At 36.6% G+C, this 13,934-nt stretch overlaps 1 protein-coding gene across 1 annotated transcript in view; it reads right to left on the reverse strand.

The window, feature by feature from the left end:
* Window positions 1–13,934, reverse strand: part of LOC108699739 (leukocyte tyrosine kinase receptor) — a 103,787-nt gene that overhangs the window by 1,583 nt on the left and 88,270 nt on the right. Inside the window, exons 25-29 of the mRNA XM_018232257.2 lie at window positions 11,845–11,942; window positions 9,473–9,565; window positions 5,066–5,167; window positions 2,908–3,042; window positions 484–574 (exon numbers count right to left, since the gene is read on the reverse strand). Coding sequence (XP_018087746.1) covers window positions 484–574; window positions 2,908–3,042; window positions 5,066–5,167; window positions 9,473–9,565; window positions 11,845–11,942 — 519 coding nt within the window. The remainder of the gene's footprint in view (window positions 1–483; window positions 575–2,907; window positions 3,043–5,065; window positions 5,168–9,472; window positions 9,566–11,844; window positions 11,943–13,934) is intronic.

Raw genomic sequence — 13,934 nt, forward strand, 5'->3', positions numbered from 1 at the left:
TCTTTCATTCAATCATTAGTTACTATTGTTTGTTTCCATTGCTACCATAGTTCCTATTGTTTCCAATGTTACTATTGCTACCGAAATTACTATTGTTTCCATAGTTGCCATAATTACTATTGTTTTCATAGATACCATTGCTACCATATTTACTATTGTTTCCATTGCTACCATATTTACTATTGTTTCTATGGTACCATAATTACTATTGTTCCATAGTTACCATTGTTACCATAGTCACTACTACTAACATTGTTCCCATTGCTACCATAGTTACCACTGTTACCATGGTTACTATTGTTTCTTTAGTTACCATTGCTACCATAGTTACTATTCTGGATTTGACTTAATTGGAAAACTGGGCAGCAAACTGGAAAATGAGGTTGAATGTTGATAAATGCAGGTTTTGCACTTTTGTAGAAATAATATAAATGCAGCCTCCCCAGCATTGGCATTTTATTATACTCTAGAAGAGCCACATACCTGTGTACAGTAACTGATCCTTTCTAGAATTGTGGAGAAGTTGGGTCTATGCCCTGGTGTGTGCTGCCAACACTGAGTCATTATACGATACCTGACAAAATATAAAAAAAACAAATATAACCGAGTGCTTATTGAGGAGTTGGCTAAAAAGCAGAAAAGAAGGCTTTCTTAGCAATGTTTTGAAAAGGGGGGGCATCAGAATTTATTTTGGGCCATTTTAACCCACCAGAAATTGCTGATGGGGGGGGAGAATTGCCAAGGCACACACCACACACACACTACTCACACACACTACTCACACACACACACACACTACTCACACACACACTACTCACACACACACACACACTACTCACGCACACACACACACACTACTCACACACACACACTACTCACACACACACACACACTGCTCACACACACACACACACACACTACTCACACACACACACACACACACACACACACACACACACACACACACACACACACACACACACACACACTACTCACACACACACACTACTCACACACACACACACACACTGCTCACACACACACACACACACACACACTACTCACACACACACACACACACACACACACACACACACACACACACACACACACTGCTCACACACACACTGCTCACACACACACTGCTCACACACACACTGCTCACACACACACATACTACTCACACACTACTCTCACACACACATACTACTCACACACACACACACTACTCACACACACACACTACTCACACACACACTACTCACACACACACTACTCACACACACACTACTTACACACACACACACACACACTACTCACACACACACACTACTCACACACACACACTACTCACACACACACACTACTCACACAATGCCCACACACACACTACTCACACACACACTACTCACACACACACATACTACTCACACACACACATACTACTCACACTGCTCACACACACACATACTACTCACACTGCTCACACACACACTACTCTCACACACACACTACTCACACACACACATACTACTCACACTGCTCACACACACACTACTCTCACACACACACTACTCACACACACACAAGTTGCATGTAGCAAATTTTTGTGTTTAGTAGGGTTTGGATTCAGTTGGGCCATGCTCTTGGAATCGGCCTAATATGGTTCAAGATGGTTTGGATTTTGCTGAATCCAATTTGGTGCACCCCTAGTACAACCTATTACTGTTTTATTATTATAGAGAAAGAGAAAATTATTTTTAAAACATTAAAAAAAACAACTATTTAGTTAAAATGAGCCTTCCTTAATTCAAAACTTTCTAAATGAGGGGTTTCCAGATAAGGGATCCTATACTATAATTAAATTCTTCTACTCTCTGTCTTAGCTGCTTGTACAGTTAAAGGACAAAGAAAGTGTAAAATAGAATAAGGCTAGAAATGCTGTATTTTGTATACTAAACATAAGCATGAATTTACTGCACCACAAGCCTAATCAAACAAATGATTTATGCTTTCAAAGTTGGCTAGAGGGGGTCACCATCTTGTAACTTTGTTATACATCTTTGCCTGACCCTGACCCTGCACATGCTCAGTGTGGTCTGGGCTGCTTAGGGATTGTCATAAACAAAGCTGCTTGAGTTCTGCATGGCTGGGAAGTAAGGCTGGGGCTCCCCCTGCTGTTCATAAGTATGATTGTTTCCCTGCTCAGCAGTTAGGGACCGTCTGACAATTCCTATCCACAGCAGTAAATGAAGGGAGAATATCACTGCATACAGTCAGGTTTCTTATAAAAAAGGTACACATTTTTTAATTAAAGTATATTGGAGATAGGTTTCTTTTTCATTAAAGAATGTAAAAATGGGATTTTATTTTTTTGCCTTTCCTTGTCCTTTAAATAGATTTCTTTTACAATAATAGAGGCAGTTACCCTTTAATGACAGTAACCCTATACACAGTATTTCTCTCAACTCCAAGCATTTAAAATAGGTTTTGGATAAGGTGGCTAAAATAGTCCAAATAATCAATACATTTGAAGGCTTATTACATTTCGAAATCCATTTTAAGAAAGACATGCTTGGAGCTCAAAGAAATAGGGATAGTCTCGGTTAAGGGGTGTTACACCCAAAACGAGTGATGGGCGAATTTGGCCCGTTTCGCTTCATTGAAAAATTAGAGAATTTTTGAGAAACGTGAATTTTGACGCCCACATTCGAGTCAATGGGCGTCAGAATAATGTTGACGCGTGACAGTTTTGACACGAGCGATTAATTAGACTTAATTTTAATTTTTCTGCTGGTGAATTTTCGCCGCAATATCAAGAATTTATTTGCCTCCGGCGAAACGCGGAAGTTCTTGCCTGGCGCATTTATTCAAATTCAGCAGTACCAGAATAGATGAAAAACTTACACTGGCCCCGGGCAGTTCTTAGGGGGGTCCATGCGCCCACCACTGGTGACAAATTCCAGCACTTCCTGATTAGTTTTGCATGGGTATGGCATGTAGCCCAACGAGAAGATCTCCCAGAGCAGAACTCCAAAAGACCTGTCAGAAAGACCATGCAAAGTGAAGTTGTATTTAATGACACAAACTTAGAAAAGTTCTTGCTTTACAATTTGATATTAATTCTGTAACCCTAAGGGGGTTATTTACTAAACTCCGAATGAAATTTGTGATTTTTCTTAATAAAATACTTTGATATTAATTCTATAACCCTAAGGGGGTTATTTACTAAACTCCGAATGCAAAAATCATGAAAAATTCATGATTTTTTTTTTTATAAAATCAGGCTTTTAAAAAATCACACATTTTTTGGAATTTAATAAACCCCCGAGGATGTAAAAGTCCAAATCAGAAAATCCTTCATCTCAGACCTGTCGAGGTTGCATATAAGCCAATGGGAGAAGTCCCAAGGATTTTTTGATGTGCGCTGGGTTCGTGCAATAACCCGAAGTTTTCGGGCGAAAAAACATAAGAAATCTGAGTTTTCGGGTGAAAAATCCGAAAAAATACAGATGTAAAAATCTAAAGTAGTGAAAATCGTATTTTTCAAGATTTTTTCGCTTTTTCCCCCCACAAACAAATTTTTCGGAAAAGTGTATTAATAAACAAACCAAAAAAAACGGTGCGGATTTGTTCCGAGTTTTTTTCAGAAAATATTGAGATATTGATGAATTACCCCTTCTTCTTCTTCTTCTGCTTCTTACCTTGGGTTGTAACTTTAAAGGGATACTGACATATTTTTTCCAAAACACATCAGTTAATAGTGCTGCTCCAGCAGAATTCTGCACTGAAATCCATTTCTCAAAAGAGCAAACACATTTTTTTATATTCAATTTTGAAATCTGCCATTGGGCTAGACATATTGTCAGTTTCCCAGCTGCCCCCAGTCATGTGACTTGTGCCTGCACTTTACGATGGAACTGCTTTCTGGCAGGCTGTTATTTCTCCTACTTAATGTAACTGAATCAGTCTCAGTGGGACTTGGCTTTTACTATTAAGTGCAGAATTTTGCTGGAGCAGCACGATTAACTGAAGCATTTTGAAAAAAACATGTTTTCCCATGACAGTATCCCTTTAAATAAAAGTTAAGCTGAGATTTCAGTTATATTGTAGCCCTCACACATACTGAAAACCACCAACACCCCAATACCACAAAAGCACTCAAGAGTCACTAACAGAATATTGTCTGAAGACTACTTAAAGGGGTTGTCCACCTCTGAGTTAACTTTTAGGGACAAATTTATCAAGGGTCAAATTGAAAATTCTAATTTTTGAGGGTTTTTTGGTCAAAACTGGCAAATTTGACTAGGGAGTTATCCAAATTTGATTCTAGTTTTTCAAAAAAATTTGAATTAAATTTTCGAGAATTTATCATACTCTGGCTCTTTTAGACTATTCGCCACTTAAAACCCGACAAATTGCTGTTTAAGTCAATAGGAGATGTCCGGGGATCAATTGCAGCCTTCCTGACATTCGAGTTCTTTTTGGAGAAAAAACTTGAATCGGGTTTTTAAAACTCAAATCAAATTTGTTTCTCGAGTTTTCGGGTTGATCCTATTCACCCGAGTTTTCAATTGGTTTTCATTTTTTATTAATTGTGGTTTTTACTTATTTGGCTTTTTATTCAATAGCTCTCCAGTTTGCAATTTCAGCCATCTGGTTGCTAGGGTCCAAATAACCTTAGCAACCATTCATTGATGTGAATAAGAAACTAGAGAATGACTAGGAGAAAACCTAAATAGAAAGATGAGTAATAAAAAGAAGCAATGATAATGTTTGTTGCCTTGCAGAGCATTTGTTTCTGGATGGGGTCAGTGACCCCCTTTTGAAGACGGAAAAGAATCAGAAGAAAAAATAAGTAAAAAAACTATATTAAAAATAATAAAGACCAATTGAAAAGTTGTATTTAACATACTAATAGCTAACTTAAAGGTGAACCACCCCTTTTAAATGTAAAATATTTAGGCTGTATATTAATAAATGAGTAATAAAGTGCAGAGAATATTATCTATACAATTTTCGTGGTCAACCACATTTCCAATTACTGCAAAGACTCTTCATTTACCAAGTGTCAGTTTTAGAGGTGAAGACTCCCTCTAGAAAAGCCTCTGGAGGCATCCACTTCACTGGTAGCATGGCTCTCCCTCCTTTGCGATAGTAACTTGCTCTGGAACACAGATCCTGCATTAGCAATGACTACCCAGCATCCTATCCTTAGCAACAATACATTTAGGGGGTTATTTAATAAACTCCGAATGCAAAAATCCCAAAAAAATGTGTGATTTTTTTTTTTTAGTACAAAATCTAGGGATGCACCAAATCCAGGATTCGGTTTGGAATTCGGCCAGGATTCAGCCAAATCCGCCTGCCCGGCCGAACCGAAACTGAATCCTAATTTGCATATGATTTGCATAGGACACAGGGAAAATTGGTCAGCACTCACCCAAACCAAACAATTTATCGAGATGATGCACGTGCAGGGTTGTCCACTCCAACCGGGTAAATATGCCAAAACGAAATCACAGCATCATCCAAAGCGTATTTTTCTTAAAAAGCCTTTATTGCATTTTCTGGCTTAGATCTCAAATGAACAACGTTTCAGGCCTATGTGGCCCTTTATCAAGTGGCCCTTTATCACTTGATAAAGGGCCACATAGGCCTGAAACGTTGTTCATTTGAGATCTAAGCCAGAAAATGCAATAAAGGCTTTTTAAGAAAAATACGCTTTGGATGATGCTGTGATTTCGTTTTGGTATGATTTGCATAGGCTTCAGTTTGGGCCGGCATATGCAAATTAGGGATGGGGAGGGTTAATTCCCACCCCTAATTTGCATATGCCAAACTGAATCCTATGCAAATCATATGCAAATTAGGATTCGGTTCGCGATGGATTCAGAGGTTCGGTCGAATCCAAAATAGTGGGTTCCATGCATCCCTAATAAAATCAGACTTTTAAAAAAAAAAATCACGAATTTTTTGGAATTTATTAAACCCCGAGCATGGAAAAGTCCAAATCAAAAAATCGGGCATCTTAGACCTGTCGAGGTCTTAGAAGTCCCAATGATTTTCTGATGTGCGCTCGGTTTCGTGCAATACCCCGAAGTTTTGGGCAAAAAAGCATAAGAAATCTGAGTTTTCGGTGAAAAAAAACGGGAAAAAAAATCGTGAAAATCAGATTTTTTCCAGCAAAGCTAATTTTCGGGAAAATCTGATAATAAATACGCCGCAACAACCGTGCGGATTAGATCAGAGTATTTGATAAATAACCCCCTTAATAATTCATTGCAGATTAACTTGACATGAGCGGAAAGGACTCCCATAATATATTTCTAATGGAGACAATTTATGAATCATTTTTATATCACATAATCACAATTAATAGTCTAACATAGGCATAAATATGGAAAAGACAATGACATTCTGCTCTGCTTTGCTGCCTAATTGGTTTGAATATTAAATTGCTGTTGTCAGGACAAGCTCTGGTTCCTGGGGTGATAGTGACATTATAGAGCCGCATTGCAGTTTTAATATTAAGAAAGTCAAGTTTAAAATGATGTTTCTTAGCAAAGGTTATAGGGTACAGGTATAGGACCTTTTATCCAGAATCCTCAGGACCTGGAGTTTTCTGGATAACCGATCTTTCCATAATTTGGATCTTGATACATAGAAATTGATGTAACCCAATAGGCTGGTTTTGCTTCCAATAAGGATTAATTATATCTTAGTTGGGATCAAGTACAAGGTACTAGTGATGTGCGTGTCGGGTTTTTTCCCAACCCTCACTCGATCCTCGCCCGACTTCTGGCTTCCCATTATAGACTTGCGCCGCCCCGCCGATGATGTCACAAAAGGGGCGGGACAAGCAGGGGCGCGGCTATAAAGTCGGAAGCCGGCATTTAAAGGTGGCAGGCGGGGAGAGCAGGCGGAAGAGCTCAACCCAAACCGGCCCGCCACCCGAAAAGGGGGACGAGGGGTCGACCCGAACCTGACGACCCACGGGTAAACCTGCAGGTCCCACGGGACGGCCCGCACCTCACTATGAGCTACTGTTTTATTATTACAGAGGAAAAGGCAATTATTTTGAAAAATTTGGTTTATTTAGATAACATGGAGTCTATGGGAGACAGTCTTTCTGTAATTCAGAACTTTCTGGATAACAGGTTTCCGGATAACGGATCCTGTACTACTACTACTGTACTATATTGTTCCTCAGAACAAAAGGTGAACAATTGGTCTTGCAGAGACTGCTTAGTGCAGTCCTTGGTTATTATATAGGAAGCATCTCTCTGTACCTTGTGCAATGGTTTGGCTAATCCATAACATCATCTAAACAATAGTAGTAGGTATGGGATCCATCATCTGGAAACCCGTAATCCAGAAAGCTCCGAATTATGGAAAGGCCATCTCCCATAGATTCCTTTATAATGAAATAATCCAAATATATATATTATTCCCTTTTTCTTTTTAATACTAAAACAGTACCGTGTCCAAACTAAGTAAAATCATTTAATGTTTACATGATTTTCTTAAGAATACTTAAAATATGAAGATCCAAATTACGGAAAGATCCATTATCTGGAAAACCCCAGTTCCCAAGCATTATGAATAACAGGTCCCATACCTGTACTAGATTACAAGTGTCCAATTCAAGTGGTGTGAGAAATCAGCTTATTATATTGGTTACTGCCAGGATCCAGGTTGAGCACTGCTCTGCTTTTCGGGTCCCCTAGGCTGTGAAATACAGTCTCTTAAATGTCTGTCATATATTGTTTAAGGGGCAGATTTATCAAGGGTCTAATTTCAAGTTGTTATAAAAACTCCCCTCAACTCACATAAAATCAAAATTTATTTAAAAAGTTTCTATTTTTTAAAAACAGGTGAATAGGATCGAGCTGGAAATTCAAATCGAATTACATCGAATTAGATTCAAATTTTTTTCCACAAAAATATTTAAAGAAAAAAAATATATATTTTTCCACCAAACGACTTCAAATTGATTGTAGGAGGTCCCCATAGGCTAAAACACCAATTCAGCAGGTTGGCGAATTGTACATGATAAATTTCAAAAGTCGAATTACACTTAAATAAACTCGAAATCCGAATTTAAAAATTCGATTTTTCAATTTGACCCTTTTCAAGGGTCGAATTGAGAAATTCAATTAAAAAATTTAATTTTTGAGCTATTTTTAGTGTACTTTCAACTATTGAACAATCCAAAATTCGATTCGAATTTGAAAAAATTTGACTATTCGAATATCAAAATTGATCATGTACTGTCTCTTGAAAACTTCGACTTTGACCATTCGCCATCTAAAACCTGCCAAATTGCTGTTTTAGCCTATGGGGGACCTTCTGGAACCTATTTGGAGTCATTTGGTGGACTTTGAAAAATCAACGTTTTTTGGAGCAAATCCTTTGATTCAAATTCGATCGTCGTCGTTCATAATTCGAATCGAACGATTCGAATAAAGCCTATTCACCCGAAGTTTAAATATTACATTTTTTAAATAAATTGTGGTAGGTCTTTTTTTTATTCGAATTTTGAGTTGATGGGGTTTAAAATAACTCCCATCAACTCGAAATTCGACCCTTGATAAAACTGCCCCTAAGTATTCTACTGTAAACGTGTTGTTTTAATCACAAACTTATTAATTCAGCATGTAGTGACCATTATGATGGTTTCCATAAATAGATTCAACACTTTTTTCCGTAACAGTCTAAATGAAAGAAGACATTCGGATTTACTTCTGGTACAGAAGAACATTACGGGGCCCATTCCCTAAGCTCGAGTGAAGGAATAGAGGAAAATAGAGGAAAAAACTTCCAATGTCGTTTTTTTTTGGCTACTTTGACCTTCGACTACGACCTTCGAATCGAACGATTCAAACTTAAAATCGTTCGACTATTCGACTTTTCGATAGTCGTACTGTCTCTTTAAAAAAAACTTCGACCCCTTAGTTCGCCCCCTAAAACCTACCGAGGCCAATGTTAGCCTATGGGGAAGGTCTTTGCAAGGTTTTTTTTGATCGAAGGAATTTCATACGATCAATGGATTAAACGATTATTCCTTGGATCGTTCGATCGAATGAATTGCGCTAAATCCTTCGACTGGATTTCAATTCAGCAGTCGAATATTGAGGGTTAATTAACCCTCGATATTCAACCCTAGGTAAATGTGCCCCTAAGCAATGAATCTACTGGCATTGACATTTATAACATTGCCATCACTTACCCATAGAGTTAACAAAAGGGAAAACTAAATATGAACATATTTATAAATATCCTATCCTTTTTTTTACTAATTTGTGATGTGTCTTTCATACTTCTCTTTCTCTTTCTGACTGTTCCTTATAAAGAGATGTATTTACATGAGTTCATCATCATCTGCATCATTTATTCAAGTACATGTTAGGGTATAGCCATTATTAGGCAACTTGAGAACAGAAGGGCATTAGCCACCTCGGTCACATACCTGTAAATGTCCCGTGCCATTCCAAAGTCACCGATTTTGGCCACACGTCCTGTCCCACTGTACATTAGAAGGCAGTTTCTGGCCGCTATGTCCCTAAATAAGACATGGATTAATAATTATTACATTTGTTAATATTAATGCAGAATCATTTGGGGTTATTTATCAAAGTCCAAATTTATCTCAATATTTTCTGCTACAAAATCCGTTCGGGTTTTTTACACTTATTCATTATTACATTTTCCAGAAAATTTGCTTTGCAGGGAAAAAAATCAGGTTTTCATAATTTTTCCGATTTTTTCATCTGATTTTCACAAATTTTCACACAAAATCTTCGGGGTATTGCACAAGATGCCGGATTTTCAGATTTGGACTTTTCCATCCTCAGGGTTTAATAAATTCCGAAAAATTCGTGATTTTTTAAAAGTCTGATTTTATATAAAAAAAAAAAATCACAAATTTTTGGTGATTTTTGCATTCGGAGTTTAGTAAATAACCCTCATATTGTTCCTCTGTCTTTATTGTCTTAAGCAGTATGAGTCCATATTCTTTTTTTTAAATTTTTTTATAAATTGCCATATTTCATTGATTGCCTTGACAACAGGAGATATTCAATGGCTGTGAGCCTTGATGGGGTTCCATCAGTTGGTTCACCTTTAAGTTCATTTTTAGCATATTATACAATTTCTAATTCTTTGCAACTTTTCAACTGGCCTTCATTTTTTCTTTATTTTCGTCTTATTAATTACGTCTTTTTCTTCTGACTCTTTCGAACTTTCAGATGGGGAAAACTGACCCCATCTAAAAAACGAATTTTCTGTAAGGCAGCAAATATATTGTTATTACTTCTTTTTATTACTCTTCTTTTAATGTAGGCCTCTCCTATTCATATTCCAGTCTCTTATTCAAATCAATGCATGGTTGCTAGGGGAATTTGGATGCTGAATAAAAAGCTAAATAACTCAAGCTTCATTATACAAAATAAAAACCAATTGCAAAGTTTCTCATAATATTTTTTCACGCAAAGCAAATTTTCGGGAAAATGTAATAAGAAATAACCATGAAAAACCTGAGCAGATTTGATTGGAGTTTTTAGGAGAAAATAATGAGATAAATTCAGACTTTGATAAATAACCCCCTAAAAGTTCATTGAACATAGGTGAACAAACATCTTTAAGTTGTACACATTAAAGGGATACTGTCATGGTAGAAACATTTTTTCAAAACACATCAGTTAATTGTGCTGCTCCAGCAGAATTCTGCACGGAAATCCATTTCTCAAAAGAGCAAACATATTTTTTTATGTTCAATTATAAAATCTGCCATTGTGCTATACATAGTCAGCTCGATCCTATTCACCTGTTTTAAAAAATAGAAACTTTTTAAATAAATTTTGATTTTATGTGAGTTGAGGGGAGTTTTTATAAACTCCCATCAACTTGAAATTAGACCCTTGATAAATCTGCCCCTTAAACAATATATGACAGACATTTAAGAGACTGTATTTCACAGCCTAGGGGACCCCAAAAGCAGAGCAGTGCTCAACCTGGATCCTGGCAGTAACCAATATAATAAGCTGATTTGTCACACCACTTGAATTGGACACTTGTTATCTAGTACAGGTATGGGACCTGTTATTCATAATGCTTGGGAACTGGGGTTTTCCAGATAATGGATCTTTCCGTAATTTAGATCTTCATATCTTAAGTATTCTTAAAGGGATACTGTCATGGGAAAACATGTTTTTTCCAAAACACATCAGTTAATAGTGCTGCTCCAGCAGAATTCTGCACTGAAATACATTTCTCAAAAGAGCAAACTGATTTTTTTATATTTAATTTTGAAATCTGACATGGGACTAGACATATTGTCAGTTTCCCAGCTGCCCCAAGTCATGTGACTTGTGTTCTGATAAACTTCAGTCACTGTGATATCACCCCCAACCGCCCCCCCCAGCAGCCAAACAAAAGAACAATGGGAAGGTAACCAGATAGCGGCTCCCTAACACAACATAACAGCTGCCTGGTAGATCTAAGAACAGCACTCAATAGTAAAATCCAGGTCCCACTGAGACACATTCAGTTACATTGAGTAGGAGAAACAACAGCCTGACAGAAAGCAGTTCCATCCTAAAGTGCTGGCTCTTTCTGAAAGCACATGACCAGGCAAAATGAGCTGAGATGCACCTACACACCAATATTTCTACTAAATACACTTGTTGGTTTTAAATTTTATATTGTAGACTGAATCATTTGCAGTGTAAACAGTGTCATTTATAAATAAAAACTACATCATAAAAATCCAGAATCCCTTTAAATTATTAAATACTATTTAATACATTTTCTATTAAATACTATTAAATACTATTTTCCTACCTGTGGATAAAGTGATTATCCTCCAAGTATTTGCAGCCACAAGCTATATCTCTGGCCATATTCAGCAGATCTAGCATTGATAAGGTAGAAGGCTTGTTCTAGAAAAAATGAATTACCGTAATGAGTAGGAAGAATATATGCAGATAACATTATTCCAATATTAAACATTTCAAGCAATAAATATTTGCTAATGGTAACTAAAAGCTTTAGTGGAATATAAACAACATCAGTGCCTACTTTTAAAAGGTGGGGTATAACAATGTTCAGTAGAAATATTTGCATTAGTATTTTTCAAGCTAATAATTAAATGGGACCTCCACCCAAAAACTATTTGCTGAGTTAAGAAAAAAAGCAACTCTAAGCAGCATTCCTATATAAATAAACCAAATATTATACAATAATAATCCTCTTTAAAATAGCTGCTAAACAGTTACTAAAAGATGTTATCAAAACTCTACACCCACATTTTAGACAAATATTAGGGAATGTAATAAAAGTTGCAAATTTGCACAAATAAGAATAAAAATGTCCATTTCGCAATTTAATACTCTTCCTTAAACTGTTATTGCATTGCGAATTTGAATTGCGCATCGCCCACTTTTAAGAAGTGCTTGAAGGCGTCGGAAGCTTTTGGAGCAAACATAACAACTCTTTCAGTAGGAAGTTTTAATTAAACTCACTGTGCACTGGTGCAAACTATAAAATTCCCAAACCTTCTTCCCCTGTTGGAAGTGGTCGCTAAACAGTTTCCGGGTTCGCAAAAGCTATATTTAGGGGCAGAATTATCAAAGGTCGAGGTGAATTTTTGAATTCAAAAAAATTTGAATTTCGAACTATTTTTTTGTGCTCTTCGATAGAATAGTCCAAATCTGATTTGAATTTGAAAAAAAAGTAGAAAATTCGAAATTTATCATGTCTCTTTAAAAATTCAATGTCAACCATTCTCCATCTAAAACCTGCCGAATTGCTGTTTTAGCCTATGGGGAAAAAGTTTGAATTGAATTAAATTGAATGCCCTATTAATTCAATTTGTGCGATTCGAATTTGACGAATACAAGCCTATTTGATCGAAAACAGACCTATTCGGCCAAAAAAAACCCTTTCGACTTAATTTCGGTTGGTCTTTTTGAATTTGAATTTTGCAGTTTTTTAAATTCGACCCTTGATAAATATGCCCCTAAATTTGCAGAAAGGCATAACTTTTCGCATTGTGAATCGGCCAAAAAAAAACCCTTTCGACTTAATTTCGGTTGGTCTTTTTGAATTCGAATTTTGCAGTTTTTTAAATTCGAAATTCGACCCTTGATAAATATGCCCCTAAATTTGCAGAAAGGCATAACTTTTTGCATTGTGAATATTTTTTCCATTACTGACTTTTATCACATTCCCGCCCCAATAGATTCTCAAATTTGAATGTTTTTCATGATTTGAGACAGAAATAACCTGTGAACTAGCCACTGTGGCACTGGCTCATATTCTTTTGGGGATAATATGGAACCACATTTTTTTATGGATTTAGGAAGAAGGTGGGCAAGCCATAATCTTGCACTGAAGCAAAGTATTGCGACCTCTTTTTCAGTGGACTCATTGTTTAAAGTTACAGTGGTGATTCTCTGCGACTGCATGCATCTTACAAAAAACTTACTTAATTTTGGGTAGCTATAAATACTAGTATCATGTTGGTGCTTTCAAACTGGGAGTAAATGCATAGGGAAATCCTGATTTAGGGATTGTATGAACCAATGCTTAGGGGCAGATTTATCAAGGGTTGGAGGGAATTTTTATAGTAAAAAAATTCGAAATTCAAAGTAATTTTTTGGATACTTTGACCATCGAATAGGATACTACGACTTTGAATTTACTTCAAATTCGATTCAAAGTAAAATAGTTAGAATATTCGATAATCGAAGTACCGTCTCTTTAAAAAAACTTCGACTTCAATAGTTCTCCCAATTAAACCTGCCGAAATGCAATGTTAGCTTATGGGGACCTTCTAATGCATTTTTCTACGTTTTTTGTAGTCAAAGTAAAATCGTTCGATCGATTGAAGTCAAATTCGGTAATAAAACTTCAAATTCGATATTCAAATT

This window comes from Xenopus laevis, chromosome 8S, assembly GCF_017654675.1.
Source record: "Xenopus laevis strain J_2021 chromosome 8S, Xenopus_laevis_v10.1, whole genome shotgun sequence".
Lineage (NCBI taxonomy): Eukaryota > Metazoa > Chordata > Amphibia > Anura > Pipidae > Xenopus > Xenopus laevis.